At 40.9% G+C, this 19,278-nt stretch overlaps 1 protein-coding gene across 1 annotated transcript in view; it reads left to right on the forward strand.

Moving 5' to 3' along the window:
- MKLN1 (muskelin 1) overlaps window positions 1-19,278 on the forward strand; it is a 1,607,387-nt gene that overhangs the window by 1,343,810 nt on the left and 244,299 nt on the right. Inside the window, exon 15 of the mRNA XM_044087317.1 lies at window positions 19,067-19,169. Within this exon, the coding sequence (XP_043943252.1) occupies window positions 19,067-19,169 (103 nt within the window). The remainder of the gene's footprint in view (window positions 1-19,066; window positions 19,170-19,278) is intronic.

The raw sequence follows: 19,278 nt of genomic DNA on the forward strand, positions 1-19,278 counted from the left end.
TAGACTTTTTCCTGGAAGGATGGGTGTGCACTGGTAAACTCTAAATAAGAGTTTGAAAAAGTAGGTTTTCTATACATTTTTGATTCCACCACATTGTCTTCAGTAATAAATAACTCTACATCTAAATAAACAATGTTTTTCTATTATGTTGATGTGTAAATTTAAAAAAAACAACAGTGTCATTTATGTATACATAAAACTGTTCTAATTCCTGCTCAATACCTTTCTACAAAATAAACCATCTAAAAACCTTGTGTAAAACAAAATATTGGATTGGAATGTATTCTGCATTACATACTGTTGTTCCCAATAAGACACAATGTAGTTAGCAAAAATGGAGGTGCAGGCAGCGCCCATGGTAACCCCCGTTTTTTGCCTATAATACTGACCTTCAGAATGTAAATAATTTTTCTGAAGCACCAATTCCATCAGCATTATGTATACATTAATACTGTCCTGATCATATAGGTCAGTATTAAACAATTGGGTCTCTAACCACACTAAACCTTCTACATGTGGGATGACCGTAAACAAGCTAACCACATCAATGGTGACCATGATTGCACTTTCATCAAACTTTATTCTACCCACTTTGTCTAAGAATTCCCAAGAATCTTTACATATATATGAAAATGTTTTTAATCCTGCCTGCAATTTTTTTTCCAAAAATTTGCTTATAAAACAAGTTTTTGATCATTTGCCATCAATTATAGGTATAAACTGTGGGTCCCTAAGTCCCTTATGAACCTTGGGAATTCCAAATATATTTGGTACCATAGGGTACTTATTATACATGCATGCATGCTCATCCTCATTGATTTGCTCCTGGTACATGTCATCCATTAACAAGTCAATTTTCCTATACATTACATGTATCTCATTAAGGAAACTCTCTGTATAAGACCCATCTAACAACAGGGTATTAATCCCGTTCAGATAATCAGCCTTATTCATAATAACAATTCCATTTCCTTTATCCGGTTTCATTAACCATATATTAGTGTCCCATACCAAATCATTTAGCAAACTTTCTTCACCCACAGTCATTGGTTTGAACATGTTCGGTTTTAACTGATAGAACCCTACGAATATCCTTTTCACATTTGTTTTCAAACAACCTTATTACATTATTTAAAGGTGGATTAAATGTACTGTGTCTCCTTAAGTACCCATGGTACAAAGACATTTAATCAAGCCTGTACTGCTAGAATTTTAAAGCACGGGGCCACAGTGAGAGTACCAGATCAAGAAGATGGCACAAGAGGATGTAAGAGAACTGGAAGGTGGGATCTTTCAAAAAGGAAAGGAGCAAATTACATAGAAATATATGGAAACTGCGGGAACAATACATGCAGAATCATTTTCTGGAGGAGGAGTGAGGTTAAGGGGAAGGCAGCAATTGAGCAAATTATATACTCACTGCACCTCCTGTTACTTGTTCCATGGCAGAACTGTACCAGGGCACGCATGAGCCCTCTCTACAAGCACAGCAACCACAGTGGCCTTCCTTAGAGGGTCAGGACCCAGGTCATAGTGGAAGCAGTTGCATCATCTGTGCATACTTTTTCCAAGCACTGCAATTTGGATCTTCTCTCCAAAGTCGGGGCAGGGTTTTCCAGGGCCATTCTACATGGGCTACTACAATTTGTACCTTCACAGGGCCAGCCACCCTCAGGTCCTTACTCTCTGAGCATCTTCCCAAAAGTTACCACTACTGCAGCAGTGAACAAGTCACCTCCTGTTACTTGTTCCATGGCAGAACTGTACCAGGGCACGCATGAGCCCTCTCTACAAGCACAGCAACCACAGTGGCCTTCCTTAGAGGGTCAGGACCCAGGTCATAGTGGAAGCAGTTGCATCATCTGTGCATACTTTTTCCAAGCACTGCAATTTGGATCTTCTCTCCAAAGTCGGGGCAGGGTTTTCCAGGGCCATTCTACATGGGCTACTACAATTTGTACCTTCACAGGGCCAGCCACCCTCAGGTCCTTACTCTTTGAGCATCTTCCCAAAAGTTACCACTACTGCAGCAGTGAACAGTATGACAAACATAGTGCAGTTGTGTAGCGTAATTGTGTGTGTTCATGTGTGTTCACTGTTGCAGTAATGTTTCCCCTCCCTCTGTCTACTACCTGTTATCAACCTGGGGTGGGTACATATTCACCTTTATTTTGCATCTTTCCTCTCTTCTAATCCTTCAAAGCACCCCTCTTGTCAGGTTTGTTTAGTGCATGGAGAGAAAGGTTTGGGGTTTTTTCTGGTTGGCCTGCTATCCCTGGGGGTATTTTTCACTTGGATGTTTAGTGCAGTGACTTCTACCAGGCTCCTGTAGATCACTGGACAAAAAAGAAGTAAATATCGTGCAGACAGAAATCTCACTTATACCACAAGTGCATTCATATACAGATGGGAGTGTGTCCACCTAGCCATGAGGGGAAAGGGGTAAAAGTTCTGGAAGTTGAGCCAACAGCAGGTCATCTGTAGAGGAAAGCACTACCGCAGCAACAAACATACTCAAACATCTACAGATATGTATTTACTTTTTTTAAACAAGAAACATCTTTGTTGAGTTATCAGTTATGATAGAGGCAGTCAAACAGTTAGATAAGTGAAATCAAACCATGTTGACATTTTCATTTGCAAATATTATACATCATTTATAATCTATGCATTCATTATCAGTCAAATATTACATAGCTCATTCAATTCCTGCCTTCCCTTAAACCTCACTCCAATTCCAAAACATTATTCTGCATGTATTGTTCCCAGAATTTCCATTTTTTTCTATGTAGTTTGCTCCTACCCTTTTCTAAAGATCAGCTTCCAGTTCTTTTATCTCGTTTACTATATTCACTACTTGTAGTACAGTTGGTTTAGACTTTGATTTCCATTTTCTAGCAGTTTCTTTTCTGGCTGCCACCAAAATTAAACTCATCAAGACCTGACAATCTCCAACCAATTCCAATTCTGTATCACAGCTCAAGAAAATTATTCCTTAGCTACACCAGTTTCCTCACCCAGCATTTCGGACCAAGTAGTCTGCAGGGATTTTTTAAAGTCTGCCAACACATTACACTTCTGAAAAATATGTTCCCAATTACCTTATTTTTTCCTTATCACACTTCCAACATTTGGAATCCACCTGAAAAAATATTTGGAGTCTGCTTGGGGTATAAAAATATCTTAAAAATCCTTTCAAGCAAAGATCCTAAATCTTCTAGACTTGTTAAATATTTGAGAAACACACACACACACACACACACACACACATATATATATATATATATATATATATATATATATATATATATATATATATATATATATATATATATATATATATATATCCTCACATTATTTCTTTGTGAATGGCTTATCCAGTCTCTCTTCCTGATCCTTTCTGTCCTCCTCTGATTGATTACTATAGTGATCATATATGCCCTATTAATTATTCAATTTTAAACAGCTTCTGTTCTAGAGTCTACATAATTCTACCAGTGCTGATCCTTCACTTAGGATTCCCTAGTTCTTTCTGTTTTCTGATATCAATCCTTAATAGGGAAGGCACTCTCTAGCCTGAGGTCTAGGTGAATTTCTGGTCCCTACCTATCCTGTTTCCTTTCCCTCTCAAATTATTTGCTTCCAATACCTTGATTCTTTGGCTAGTTTTCTCCAATAAATTCCAGACCCCTCTTGCCTCTTCTCTGTACCACTAATTGCAGTCATCCCTATTGGCTGAATCTCCTTTCTCCATTCCCATGTCTTAGTTTGAATACTTTCTGCTACTTTATGAACATAATGTTCTGCATGGTTACTGTTGTTCTCCTTAATGATCAGCATCCGAAATCCCAGTCTCTACTTGTTTCTTGAGCCCTGCCTCCTGTTTCATCATCATCCCTTTCCACTTTGAATTATAGCTTTCTGCTTCTGCTTGTGCTGTGTATAGAAGCCTTAATGTTGTAGCTCTGAAATACCCTTTCAAATCAAGTAAACTCAAAGCATCATGTTTTATTGGAACTAAACTTATTCCAATTTACTCTTCCCCTCCCAGATAAAATATTTCAACTCTTTAATTGCTATCTGCAATATCTTCTCTGATTGATAATAATATGCATGGCCTGTGTATAAAACTAAATAGACTAAAAATATTTTCACTACTTGTATCTTGCTATCCATATCCAAAAAACAGAGCTTCCAGTTTCTCATTTTTTGTATTCTATTTTGTGTAGTCTTCTCACATATCATAACAGAATCCTTTTTAATCCATACTCCTAACGACTTTACTTTGTCATGTCCCCATCAATATGGATATTACTGAACCAATTTGTGTGTGTGTGTACATAATTTACAGTTATTAGCTTTGTTTTATCTTCATTAATTTTGTATGACAAAGTCCTGAAACTGCTCAGAAAGTTTTACAACACTGAAGTGTCCTTTTCTGGTTTTACCAGTTATAAGATAATATCATCTACAAATAAAGCCATTTTTTTTCTTGATCACCATACAATTACAGCCTTGAATTTCTGAGTTTTTTATTTTCTTTGCCATTGGCTCTAAATATAATGCAAGTAAAGGAGAAGTAAAGCACCCCTGTCTGGTTCCTCTGCTCAAACAGAGCTTATCAGAGAGGACACACACACACACACACACACACACACACACACACACACACACACACACACACACACACACACACACACACAGACACACACAGGCACACACACACACACAGACTTAAATTTTCACCTCCGATCCCTCATATATCCTCCTAAATTATCCTTATAATTTTATCAAGGAGTATAAATGCTTCCATTGCCCTACACTTAAAATCCCAGCTTACTCTGTTGAATGCTTTCTCTGCATCAACACCCACCAACAGCAGCGGTATTTACTTGCATTCTGCTTCCTTTTGAATCATCATTATTCCATTAATGTTGTCAAATGTTTGCCTCCCCTGCACAAAACCACATTGATCCATGTCTGTCAATTTTGGCATCACCTTTGCCATTCTTTTAGCCATCATAGACATAAACACTTTCTAATCATGGTTTAGAGTCAAAATGGGCCTATATGAAGCTGGATTTGATGAGTCTACCATCTTTAGGTATTACAGCCACCTCTGCTTTCTTCCAGGATGTTGGTGCTTCTCCTGCTTTTGAAATACTATTAAACAAAACACTTCAGATATTTATCACTTTCTTCCCTCCTAGCTTCCAAACATTGAATGAAAAAAACATTGAACCAAACTTAATCTTGTAACAATCCAAAAGTGCAACGCTGAAACTACAGATGAACCACTGTGCCCAAATCCTGTTTATAACCAATCCTTTTATTGTAAAAGCAATACACAATTCATATCTTGTTTAGCGCTTTCACCCAGCAAAAGTGGGCTTCCTCAGAACAACAATTGCATGCGATTGGTTATAAACAGGATTTGGGCACAGTGGTTCGTCTGTGGTTTCAGTGTTGCACTTTTGGATTGTTACAAGATTTAGCTTCCAAACATTCACATAAATACCATCTGTTTCTGGGGACTTTCCTGTAGATTTGTTATACATCACCATTTTTTTAATCTCATCTCCTCCTGTCCTGTTAGTAATTGAGCCTCATCTACTTCTAGCCTTGGCATATTTGATTATTCCATAACTATTTCCATTTGTACTTTTTCTTGATTTCCACATTTCTCAGTTTTATACAGATTTTCATAACAAGAACAATCATCCGTCTACCTGCTTAACTGAATAAACTACTGGAAACTTCAATAAGGTAGGCCTTTATTCCTCCCACAGGGAAGATATCAGAGAGAGACTACAGTGAAAAACTTCTCAAAAGCCGACTTTACACTTCTTAAAACTGAGATGGTATCCTTTAAGCCCACTGGGCCAGTGGAAACCACATCCCACAATGCAGAATCCTTCACAAATACTTTCTACGGACATCTCCAAGAATGCATGGATCATGCAATCCCAAATAAAACCAAGACCCTCTCCACCAAGGACAGGCATCCTGTCTGGTGGACCCCAGCCATAAACAAATTGTATAACAAAAGAAGGAAGCTACTGCACGACAGAGCAAAATCCCATAAAGAGAAGGCATCTCTGATCAGCACTAGTAGAAATCTACGTTCTCTCATAAAAACATCCAAGGCCAACTTTGAGAGAAAAATCGCTATGGACACTAAAGATAACCACAAGGCCTTCTTCAGCTATGTTAGAAACCTGGGCGGAAACCCTCAGATATGTTCAGAGTTAGTTCACAATGACAAAAAATACACTGAACCCATGCCAACATTCTGGCAGACAGGTTCAGTGCAAATTTCTCCCCTCCCTCACCCCCAAAAGAAGAAATACTTATCCCAGCTGAATGTAACCTCCCTGTCATCTCAGATGTCCAGGTGAGAACTGCCCTCAGCAAAGCTAAAAACACAGAATAATGGGACCTGACGGTATCCCGGGTTGCGTGCTACGTGAACTCCAAGAGGAGCTAAACCCGCACATAAAAATGCTATTTAACCGTAGCCTTACTACAGGATATGTACCTGAACACTGGCGTACAGCAACAGTAGTCCCACTCCACAAAGGAGGCACCTGTACAGACCCTGGTAACTACCGCCCCATAAGTTTAACCAGCCTGGTCTGCAAAGCTATGGAAAGAATCATTATGGAACTCATAAACAGAGACATTGGGGACTTACAGACACTTGATCCCACCCAGTTCAGCTTTGTAAAGGGCAGATCCTGCCTTTTGAACCTGGTTGACTTTTTCTAAACAGTCACTAGAGCCATTGACGAGGGAAAAGCAGTCCATACAGCCTACCTGGACTAGGCTAAAGCTTTCGACACAATATCCCACTCTGGCATCATAGACGAGCTCAACAGCTTAAATGTAAATCCATATGTCACAAGATGGGTGGCAAACTGGCTAAAGGATAGAACCCATAAAGTCAAAATCACTGGAGCCATGTCAGACTCAAAGCCAGTCACAAGTGGTGTCCCACAAGGCTCTGTCCTGGGACCCCTCTTGTTCGGCATTTATTTCTCAGATGTGAAAGCAAACATGGGAGGGTTGTGGCTGACAAAGTTCGCAGATGACTGCAAACTAGGCGCCATAGTCGATACACCAGCTGACACATACATCCTACAGAAAGGCCTCACTGAAATGGACAACTGGTGCCGGAGTCATGGCCTTAAACTAAATGCCAAAAAATGTATAGTCATCCCCTCTGGGAAAAACAAAGTACCCACAAATTATCACATAGACAGTAACCCACTGAGTACGGAAAAAGTAATTGGAGACCTGGGGACCCAAGTCGATAGTGACCTCTCATTTGACACCCACGTTGCCAAAGTGGTTAGAAAGACTTTCTACCTTGCCCACCTTATCATGAAGGGATTCACATCCAGATCAAAGGAGGTTATTGTACCCCTATATTCCTCCCTTATCAGGCCCATGATTGAGTACAATGCCCCATTTGGTATGTACCTCACCCAGCACTTGCAACAGCTAGAGAGACCCCAAAAGTACCTCACCAAGAGGATCAAGGGTCTCCAACATATGTCATATGCTGCCAGACTAAAGAAACTCCAGCTCTTTTCAGTAGCATATACCGCCTGCTCAAAGGTAATCTGTGCCTGATGTACAAGGCCATGTCCAATCAGGAATTGATGGACATGCTCCACCTCAAAAAATCCAAATCCATCAGAACCACGAGAGCTAAAGATTTAAACCTCAGCACAAATATGAATAGGACATGCTGGAGGGACAGATTCATAACTCAGAGGCCTCCCATACTCTGGAACAGAATCCCAGTTCATGTTAGGCAGAGCCCCTCACTGACTCTCTTCAGATTCCAAACCTCCTGACCCAGAGGAAAGGGGAATTCATGCATCCCCAATTGCAGACACTCAGTTTGGCAGCTTGGCTTATTCCCTAACACCTAATCAATCTCCCAACCTCAGCAAACAGGTTCTAGATGTTATACGCGAGGCCAGATGCCCTAGCACTAGAAAGTCTTATGCTGACAAATGGAAAAGGTTCTGCACCTTGATTCAAGCTAAGGGAGCTAATACAGCACAGCCCTCCCTCCCTCTTATCCTGGATTAGTTAGCTGACCTGCTCACCCAGTGGAATCTCCTTTTCCTCTATCAAAATTCATGCCTCTGCTATCTCTCCTCATTTTCCCACCGAGCAGCCCCTTTTCTCACATGCTCTGACCAAACAGTTCCTAAGAAGTCTTAGCAACTTGAGGCCACCCAGAAGAGCACCAACCCCAGCTTGGGACCTTAACTTTGTGTTGGAAAAGCTCACCCCCCCCCCCCCCACTTCGAACCTGCCTCTTCAGCAGAGCTAAAACTTCTGTCCTGGAAGGCAGCTTTCCTTCTGGCCATCACTTCACCCAAAAGGGTCTCTGAGCTGCAAGCATTCATGGCCGTTGAACCCTTCATAATCTTCCATGCTGACAGGGTATCCCTCAGTACTAACCCTTCCTTCATGCCCAAGGTGGTGTCGAGTGTAGCTCTCAACCAATCCATTCATTTGCCCACCTTTTTCCCTAACCCACAGAACAAGGGGGAAAGGATCCTGCACTCTCTAGATGTGCACAGACAGCTCAGAGTCTATCTAGACAGGACTAAATCCTTCAGAAAGTCTGATCAATTGCTAGTTAGCTTTGCTGCAGGGGTAGAGGACAAAGCCATCTCCAACCAAACCATCTCCAAATGGATAGCACACTGCATCCATTTCTGCTACAAACAACATGGAAAGCCTCCCCCCCAAGGGGGTCAGGACTCCTTCCACCAGAGCAGCCTCTACCTCTGCAGCTTTCCTCAGAGGAGTCCCCATCAGGGACATTCTGGAGGCTGCCACCTGGAAACTGTTCACACCTTCACCAAACCTTACCACCTGCCTATCTTCTCCAAATCCAGGGCAGGGTTTGCCTCTGCAGTCTTGCAGAGTATCCTAGCCAGCCCCTAGATTCCTTGATTGCCTCCACCCTTTTCCTCAGCTTTGGGAATCAACCCAAATGTGATGACTGCAACAGTGAAACACGAAGAACATAGTGCAGTTGTTTACACTTACCATAAATGTAGATGTTCAAGTGTATTCACTGTTGCAGTCCAGGTTTCCCTCCCTCCATCCCCCTCTTCTTTCTTCTCTTTCCTTACAAGGGACTTATTGGTATTTACTTTCTGCTGGTGGGGTTCTTCCACCAGAACCTGGCTCCCACTTGGGGGCTCCTGACAGGTTAGGGCAAGAAAAACTGAAGTAATGGTGTCGGCTGCCCTACTTTATACTACTGACGACCTGACGTCAGTCCTGAAGCAACAGCAACCGACGCAGAAATACTAAGCCTCTGGTATTCAGGCCAGCCGAGGGCTACCCTGGCAGGGATAACCCAAATGTGATGACTGCAACAGTGAATACACTTGAACATCTACATTTATGTTAAGTGTACACAACTGTACTTTTCGACACCCTTTATAAGATGGAGGTGTTCAGTGAGAGTCTTGAGTGTTCAGAGGCCCAGCTCAGATACATAGCTTTAATGGGCCTGAATGAGCCCAGGGCATTTACTGTGCCTCCCGTCATGGATATCAAGAGGATGCATTTGTGGAACCAGATTTGGTTTTGTCCTAACAGATGAGTTTTAATTAACAAGCAGATGTTCATCATGTTACACTGCTGCAGTCATTACACTTGGGTTATCCTGCCATCAGGCGGTCCCGCAGTCGGCCAGAGTTCCAAAGTCTTGGTCCGGCGTCGGTTGCTGTCGCTTCTTCCCTGATGTCAGTGCTCCAGGGGTATATAAGATGCATCCGACGCCATTTTCTTCAGTCTTTCTTGCCGCGCGGTGCCCAAAGCAGAAGCAGTTCGCAAGTGCCAGTCGGCAGACTCCTGAGATTTTCAAAGTCGAATTTCAGATCCAAAGTCTTCAATAAAGCTAAGTACCCCATTGGGGAAACTTTTTTCTTGCCTCAGACCGATGTCAGAAAAAGTTAATAATTGTATTTCTTGTGGGACGCAAATACCTCATAAGGACTTCCACTCTTACTGTATTCCATGCCTAGGCCCTGATCACGACGTCACTAGTTGTCGGTTTTGTGCTAGATTTAACAAACGCACTATAAAAAGACGTTTTGATTTTGCTTTGCACTACTTTGGCTGAAGGTTCAATTATACTATGCCGTCGGATCAACCGACGACCGCAATACCGAAAAAACGCAAGGACAGGGATAAAGACAGGCATCCGAGGTCCAAAACCGACGGCGAAACATCTTCTAGGCCAGTTGCCGGTTCTCAGTGAGGCGCTTTCGCAGCCCCTGACACTCACTACCTCAGAGCCACAGGCCGCCTCTGACTCCCACGTGGAGACAACTAGGCCTCTGGAAACTCAAGGTATTGGGCCTACGGAAACTAATCCCTCAGATGGGTCCGGAGCTGCTGAGCAGGCATCGGCTTCTGAGGGTGTTTTTAGGCCTTCACAACTTACCATTAAAACAACAGCCAAGACAAAGGTACCATTAAAGACAAAGAAACAAGTACAGCATTCTCCTGGACAGTCCTCCTTGCCTAAGAAACAGATGCTTAAAATGGCCAAAGACCTCATTACTCTAATCAGGGGTTCCCATCCCTCCTGAGAAAAGGCCTAGGCAGGATACAGACTATAAATCCAGATAAACTGAAGAACCAATATTCTTACACGGAAACTCGATCAGTCCAAATCAGTCCAACCAAGGAACTTCTGAAATATACCATTTATTAGACACACAATTTAATTGTAGACAAGTTGACCTAGGTTTCGTCTTGAACTTATACAGACTTCATCAGAACTAACACATCATACTGAAACCACTTCCCTTTATAACACTCCCAGGTTAATTGATTAATTACACTCCCACAAAATTAAAGACACATACCCATCAGTCCATACATATACCTAAAAACATATATAAGCTAAAACCATGAATAAAACATACTATAATATTACATAAAAATAAACATATAAAAATATGTAAGATAAAATCAGTACAAAATGAATAATAAAATAATTTGATTTGTTAATCCAACAATATAAGTTACAAAATGTCTAGATTAAAACAAATTTTATGGCAGAAATTTTAGCCCAGTATATATCTTAACTTTAGTAATGGGGCTAAACTAATATGGTCATTAATTCCAGGATAACTAGTGGCATTTAAACTTATTTGCCACTTAGTTTCACTAATATCTAAATGGACATCCAATATATGCCCTTGATTATCCTTAATAACTTGCTGAATAATACAAAATTGGAATTTGTGACCTATATTTATCTTAATATGTCTTGCCAGTGCATTAGTATTTTTCATATGTTTAATGTCCAGCAAATGCTCCCCTATCCTTTCTCTAAGTGTACGACAGGTTTTTCCAATATAAAGCGGACACTGATTGCACTTAGCTAAATACACCACATTTCTGCTATAGCAATCATAATGTCTACTAATAAATATAATTTCTTTCCCTAATTTAATCCTATTTCCTGATGTAAGAATATACTTGCATTTATTACATCTGCCACACTTAAAATTCCCAACCGGCCTACAAGTCCTAGATGTCAATTTTAACTTACTACCCTCTAATAGATTTTTAAAAGATCTATCCTTTCTATATACATTAATAGGAGAGGCCCTTAATTTACTATATACACTAGTATCTAATTTCAATAAATCCCAATTCCTCTGTATTATCCTTACCATAGATTCCGTGTCACAATTATATGTGGTTATAAAAAACAAACCTTCCTTAATTTTATTTTCCTTTTCACTTCAAATTCAACCAACAACTCACCTATGTCTGTACCATTTTTTAATATGGGCTGATAAATCCCTCCCTTTCTTTTATCTATAATCTCCACCTTAATAGCTTGTACCAGGGTCTCGGGGTAACCTCTTTTCAAAAACATTCCTGTAATAAAATCTAGTTCCTTTTCAAAATTTAAGTAGTTATTAACCATTCTGGCAGCCCTGACCATCTGTCCTTTAATCATAGCCCTTTTCTGGTGGTCAGGGTGCCAGCTCTGATATTCCAAATAAGAATTCGAAAAGGTAGGTTTTCTATAAATATTTGATATAAGACTCCTTTTATCGTTATCAACTGTCAAATGACATCTAAGTAATTTATTTCAGTATAACTGTAAACAAAGGTAAATTTTAAAAAATCGACCAAACTGTTAATATATTCCAGGAATGCTTCCAACCTCTGAATGTCACCATCCCAAATTATAAAAATATCATCCAAAATTCGCATTTATTTCTGGATGAATTTATTAAAATCACTTTGAAACACATATTCCTCTGATCAGGTTTCCATTTCCTCTGATTCCTCTTCAGACCAGGGATACTCTCTACCCCCCTATGAAGACTCTTGATGCTGAAGAATCTATCCCTTCAGCCTCTCCTCCTGAGGATTATTCTTTTGGGGAAACTACATACCATGAGGGAGCATTTCCATTGGGAAAGTCAGGATTACTCAGAATCCAAGAAAAGGCTCAGGGATTTCCTTTTATTGCCTCAGCACAGGCCCCTGGCTATTCTGCCTGTGCTAGATATTGTGGATGATGTGTTCTCTGAATCCAACTTATCTCCTGATTCTTTGCCCCCTGCACCAGCCAAGCCAGATAGGTATTATAGAGTCCCTGACTCTCACAAGTTTCTTTATAAAAACCCTTCTGCTGATCCAGAAACTATTTCCCAGGGTCCAGAAGTGGTTAAGGCTTCCATTGCAAAAAAATCCAGTATCCTCTGACAGAGATTCCAGAGCTCTGGATAGATGGGGGAAGAAAGTATACACTTCTGCAACTTTAGCAGTAAGAGCTTTAAATTGCCAGTTTCACATGCTTAAGTGCCAACAGTATTTAATGGCTCAGTTAAAACAGAAAATGCTTGGAAGCTCAGAAGCTCCTGATTGTAAAGAAATGCAGGTTTTATTGCATGCAGTTGAACAGGTGGGAAAACATACTCTGCAATTTGGTTTTGATTCTTTAGAGGCCTCTTGTAGAGCTGCTGTCACAGGATCTGTGATTCGAAGACATGCTTGGTTAAAAGAACAAAGTTTACCTGATCATATTAAGGCAAAATTATTGGATGCTCCTTTACAGCATGATACTTTGTTTGGTGTTAAGGCAGAAGAGGTGTTAAAGAAAATGGAGGATAAAGCTAAATCTATGCAAACAGTCAAGGATTTCTTACAGGTACAGCCACCTGGGTTTAGCAGAAATTGGCCAACAAAGAATTGGTCCTTTCCAGTGTCAGGCCACAGAGAGGCAGATCTCAACCCCAAGGCTCAAACAGACAACGACAGTCGGGCACCTCAACCCCAAAAGGAGGTGAGGACAAGTCTCAACCTTACAGGAAACGGTCACAATGACTTTCCCCTTCATACGCCAAGCACTTCCCTTTTGGAAGCCCTCTTAGGGGGAAAACTAGCACTTTTTTCTCAAAACTGGCAAACAATCACCCAAGACAAATGGGTTCTGAATATTGTGTCTCAAGGTTACAGATTCCACTTTCATACTTTACCAAGGCTAAAAGGAATGCCAGACCTGCCACAAAATCAATGGGCAGAGGCACAAAAACAAATTTCAGCCCTCATGGACATGGGAGCTATTCAAAAAGTACCACAACAGGGACAAGGATTTTACTCAAGACCCTTCCTGGTCCCCAGAAAGGACAAGGCCTGGAGGCCCATACTAGATCTTTCAATTCTAAATACTTACCTGGATATTCCGAAATTCAAAATGTTGACATTACAGCAGCTTCTACCCATGCTGGGTAAGAAGGCTTGGCTTGTTGCTCTGGACCTCAGAGGCATACCTGCATGTCCCTATTAGACAAAATTGCAGAAGATAACTCAGATTCAAAGCTGGTACAATGCACTACCAATTCTCTGCACTGCCCTTTGGCTTATCTACTGCGCCCAGGGTCTTCACAAAGTGCCTGGCACCAGTAATTGCATTTTGCAGACAAAAAGGAATTCAAATATATCCATACCTGGATGACTGCCTCATTCAAGCAGAGACAAAGGACATTCTTCTGCAGCACCTGGCGTTTGTAAAAAGGTTGCTAATTTCTCTAGAGTACACAGTAAACGAAAAGAAGTCAAAACTAGTGCCCTCACAACAGATTATATTCCTGGGTGCCAGCTTAAATACAACGGCCCAGATGGCTTACCTCATGCCAGACAAACAAGTTCAACTAACTCAATATTTTCAGTTACTGTCAAAAAAGTCCCATCTCCCTGCAAGAAAAATTCTGCAGGCCCTGGGATTCATGGCATCCTGCATACTACTACTACCATATGCCTGACTGCATATGAGGAAATTACAATGGTACCTAAAAAGTGTTTGGACTCAACACTCTCACAGTTTAGAAGCAGTAATACCAATGATTCCCTGCCTACAACAGGAGTTTCAATGGTGGGCACAGGCATGTCACCTAAACAAGGGTCAGCCTTTTACCCTACCCACAGCCAGGCAAACTCTAACAACAGATGCTTCGGATTACGCCTGGGGAGCACACATGGCAGGAAAATGCATTCAGGGCAAGTGGACCACAGACGAGATGCATCTTCACATCAATCAAAAAGAGATGTTGGCTGTTCAAAATGCCCTAACAGCTTTCAAGGACCTTCTGCATCCAGGACAATTATTATTAAAGACAGACAACACCACAGTAATGTGGTACATAAACAAACAAGGGGGCACTCATTTTTATCCCCTATGCAGGCAAGCCATGACCTTGTGGAACACAGCTCTAACGTATCAAGTTCACCTGCAAGCACAATTCCTGCCAGGAAAGAAAAATACTCTGGCAGATGATCTAAGCAGAAATATCATGAACCCTCACGAATGGAAATTGAATCCACAAATCTTCAGCATGGTAATGCAAAAATGGGGATGCCCAGACATAGATCTTTTTGCCTCCCCACTGAATTGCCAACTACAAAAATTCTGCATAAGGACTTATCACAAACAAGCATGGAAAGTGGATGCTCTTTTGTTCAGCTGGAAAAACCTAAAAGTTTATGCCTTCCCGCCACTGCCTCTCCTTTCAAAGGTACTCCTAAAAGCCAGACAAGAAAAACCACAGATGATCCTGATTGCTCCAGCCTGGCCACGCCAGCACTGGTACCCTATCTTAAGGAACTTAGCTCAAGGCCCACCATGGATTTTGCCTCAAATTCCACACCTACTGACTCAACAAAACAATCAGATCCTGCACTGTCAGCTCAAAACCCTAAACTTGGCTGAATGACAGATTCATTAGTCAAACAGGAAACACCTCTCTCTCTAAAGCTGTTATGGATGTCATTTTGGAGGCCAGGAAGCCTAGCACCAGGAAAGTTTACTCAGAAAAATGGAAGAGATTCTGTGCCTGGAACCAGGCTCAAAGCCTTGACCCTCTTGTTCCAAACATTCCTCAGATTTTACAATACTTAACTGAGATGCTGGACAGAGGCCTATCCTTCTCATCAATTAAGATCCACGCCTCTGCCATTTCAGCACATTACAACACGGATCCTCCTTTATTCTCTCATCCCTTGCTAAAGCAGTACCTCAGAGGGGCTAAAAACATAAGACTGCCCCGGAGAGCACCAACACCAACTTGGGACCTCAATTTCGTTTTGGAAAAACTGACCCTGCCACCTTTTGAGCCAGCCAATACAGCCGATCTAAAATTTTTATCATGGAAAACAGCTCTGCTGCTGGCAGTAACTTCAGCACGAAGAGTCTCAGAGCTACAGGCATTAATGGCAGTGGAACCTTTTATAATTTTTCATCAGGACAGGGTTTCTTTAAGGACAAACCCTACCTTTATGTCAAAGGTGGTATCTAGTGTGGCTCTTAACCAAACCATCCATTTGCCAACTTTTTATCCAACCCCCAGAATAAAGGGGAGAAACTTCTGCATTCTTTGGACATACATAGGCAGCTATGCTTCTACTTGGACAAAACAAAAGTTTTCAGGAAAACTGAGCAACTGTTTGTAGCATATGCTGCAGGATCACAGGACAAGACTATCTCAAAGCAGACTATATCCAAATGGATAGGACACTGTATTCGTTACTGCTACACACATCATGGAAAATTAGTCCCAAATAACATTAGGCCACATTCCACCAGGGCAACAGCCACTTCAACAGCCTTTCTCAGAGGAGTACCTACCAAGGAAATTTTGGAGGCTGCAACTTGGAGTTCAGTGCACACCTTTACCAAGCATTACCACCTGCCTCTTTATTCTAAATCCAGAGCAGGATTTGCCACTGCAGTTCTGCAGGGCCTCATAGCCAATCCTAACTCTTTATAGACCAGCCACCCAACCTTAGCTTTGGGATTCTTCCCAAGTGTAATGACTGCAGCAGTGTAACACGAACATAATACAGTTTTGTACCTACCATACATGTAGATGTTCGAGTGTCCACATTGCTGAAGTCCAGGTTACCCTCCCTCCATCCCCTCTGAACTAGCTGGACTTATCTATACCTTTCTATCCTATACAACCTTTGTGGTGTATTTGCTTGTAACTGAAGGTATTGTTTTTTTTTTTATATGTATATTTTTTATTAGCAATAGGTATTGCCTACCTACTTGGGGGCACCTGACATCTGGGGCAAGAAAAACTGAAGAAAATGACGTTGGATGCATCTTATATACCCCTGGCGCACTGACATCAGGGAAGAAGCGACAGCAACCGACGCCGGACTAAGACTTTGGAACTCTGGCCGACTGCGGGACTGCCTGACGGCAGGATAACCCAAGTGTAATGACTGCAGCAGTGTGAACACTCGAACATCTACATTTATGGTAGGTACAAAGCTGTAATTTTACATAGATGGTTGTAGTTTGTGCAGAACTTATGTGAGTGAAACCTGATGAATGTGAAGGAATTTGTGTGGTGATTGAGAATAGGAGTAAAGTGAAGTTGTAAAGCACAGTGTCGCTATGCTTAGTTGCATAAAGTGGGTATTTCCGAACCCTTGCTTTCTACATAATGGGAAAAAAAAAACAATGGAGAGCTTTGCAAGAAGGTGCTTAAGCTTTAAGCAAACCGTGTGCATTCATTACAGGATGGGAGTACAAGAACTGTGTACCTCTGTGTGGCAGTATAGTAACTGACGTGTTTGTGGTTGTGGCTGACACGAATGGATAGAATTATCAATAATGCCACCAGAATATTCACAGGATGCACCTTGGAAATCTTAACCACTCAGGTCCTCTCCTTCAAACTCCCCAAGCTAGGCTTCCTTGCACAGACCATACTTTCTCAGTCCTTGGTCCCAAACTGTGGGAATCTCTCCAGTCTTTTCTTAAAGATCATTCCTCTTACCTAATTTTCTGATCAGAACAAAAAGCACAGTACAGGACTGTAGGAAATTGCAACTGCTGTCTTCTCTCTCTCTCTGGTCATAAAGTTAACCACTTCCTACCCTATTTCCTTCTGCAGAGCTTGTTTTGACTTTTCTTTTTATTGCGATTCATTCAGCATGACAACTCTTGATATCCACTGTGTATGTAATGCATCTGTATACTGTGCTTTGTGAGTGACACTGAATATAAAGTCATGTGTGTATTGTCTATACCCTCAAGCCAACACTGATATTCATGTTGTATATTGCGATTTGTCTTTCACTTTGTATATAATGCCATGCATCTATTGTGCGTACCCTCGGACTGAGACTGCATTAGATCCAATGGGACTGTACCCTGGTTAACAAATTCAAAATAAAATAAAAATAAATAGTATACATTTAAAAATAATCTTCCCTGTTCTTTCTTTTTTAAAGTGGTGTAAATGTGTGTGTGTGTGTGTGTGTGTGTGTGTGTGTGTGTGTGTGTGTGTGTGTGTGTGTGTGAATTTTAGATTTTTTTTAATTTGAAAAAAGAATGAAAATGGATGGGTAGTGACTGCCACTGAAAATTTTGTGTAAAGTGCTGTTTTCTTTTTAACAAGCAAAATAGTGTGTATTGGGGAGGCAGTGGCAACATTTACTTAAGGAGTGGTGTGATCCATGTGAATTTGCTGTGGCACTCCTCTTCAGAACAGCCTTTACCTATAATTTTAACCTTGAATGTGGAGAAAGGGTCCCGGGGGGGGGTCCTTTGTTCCCAGGATTAACAGAGTATGGAGTGGAGTCTAATAAAATTTGGTACTACAGCTAACTGTCTTTGTATTAATTTGCTTAAATACAAGCACAAGTACAAGATCTGTAATTTTTTTCTGATTTTGGGTATAAGGGTAGCTGTCTTACCCATTTTTTTAACCTGTGATTACTGTAAATGTGTTACATCTGTACACAACACTTGAAATTAAGTATCACGTCATTATCCCAGATCTGCACCAGGAATTCTACTATGTAAATTTGCTCACTAGCATGCATTCCTTCCTACCTCCTAAAGGGAGGTCATTCCCGATGCCAGCTTCATCAGGTGCTCAAGTCCCTGATCATACTCTGGTTACCTTGGTCGTAGTCAAGCCTTTATTACTTGTATGCCACAACTGGCAGGGTTGTATTTTTTAAATGGTTTCAGATTTAGTATATTAACTCTGAGATCATTGAAGTTTGGGTTTAAGGACGTTTTTTCATGCCTGTGACATTCATACTTTCCTCACATTTGTAAACTTGATTTTGTGGGTTGTTAAACTTTTCATGTCAATTGTCGAACACATTAAATTAATGCTGCCATGTATCCACTGTTTCTTGTTGAAATGGTGAATCATTTTGGACTGGTTAAGCCAACTAAGTATACTGCATACTCATGGCTATAGACAGAAGGAACCAGACATGCAGGCAGATTCCTTAAGTTTTTTTTCCTTCTACTACTACTACTTTGTTTCATTTGTACGTCATACCTATAAACCCAAAAGTGCAAGCTTGATGTAGTGAGGATTGTACTTTGAGCTCGCTTGTATGTGTCTGTGTAATTATTTTTGCTGTTTTATTTTAGGAGTTTATGTAGAAAAAGGCTTAATCCTATCCTTACCTTACACCAAGTTTTTTGTCACAGGCAATTTAACTTATTGTTTTGTAGGTTCGAAGAAAAGGCTCAAAGTGATCCTCTGAGTGCACTGAAATATTTGCAGAATGAGTTGTATGCAACTGTGAATCATTCAGATCCAGAAGAAACAAAAGAGGTAATCTAGAAAACATATTTAAAGTATTTTATGACCTTTTAAACACTACCACAAATTTTTAAGGTTCAGTATAGGTAGTTGTGAAGAAAATGAAAACAGTGTCATCTGT

The sequence above is a fragment of the Protopterus annectens genome, chromosome 11.part0, assembly GCF_019279795.1.
Source record: "Protopterus annectens isolate FY-2018-M chromosome 11.part0, PAN1.0, whole genome shotgun sequence".
NCBI lineage: Eukaryota > Metazoa > Chordata > Ceratodontiformes > Protopteridae > Protopterus > Protopterus annectens.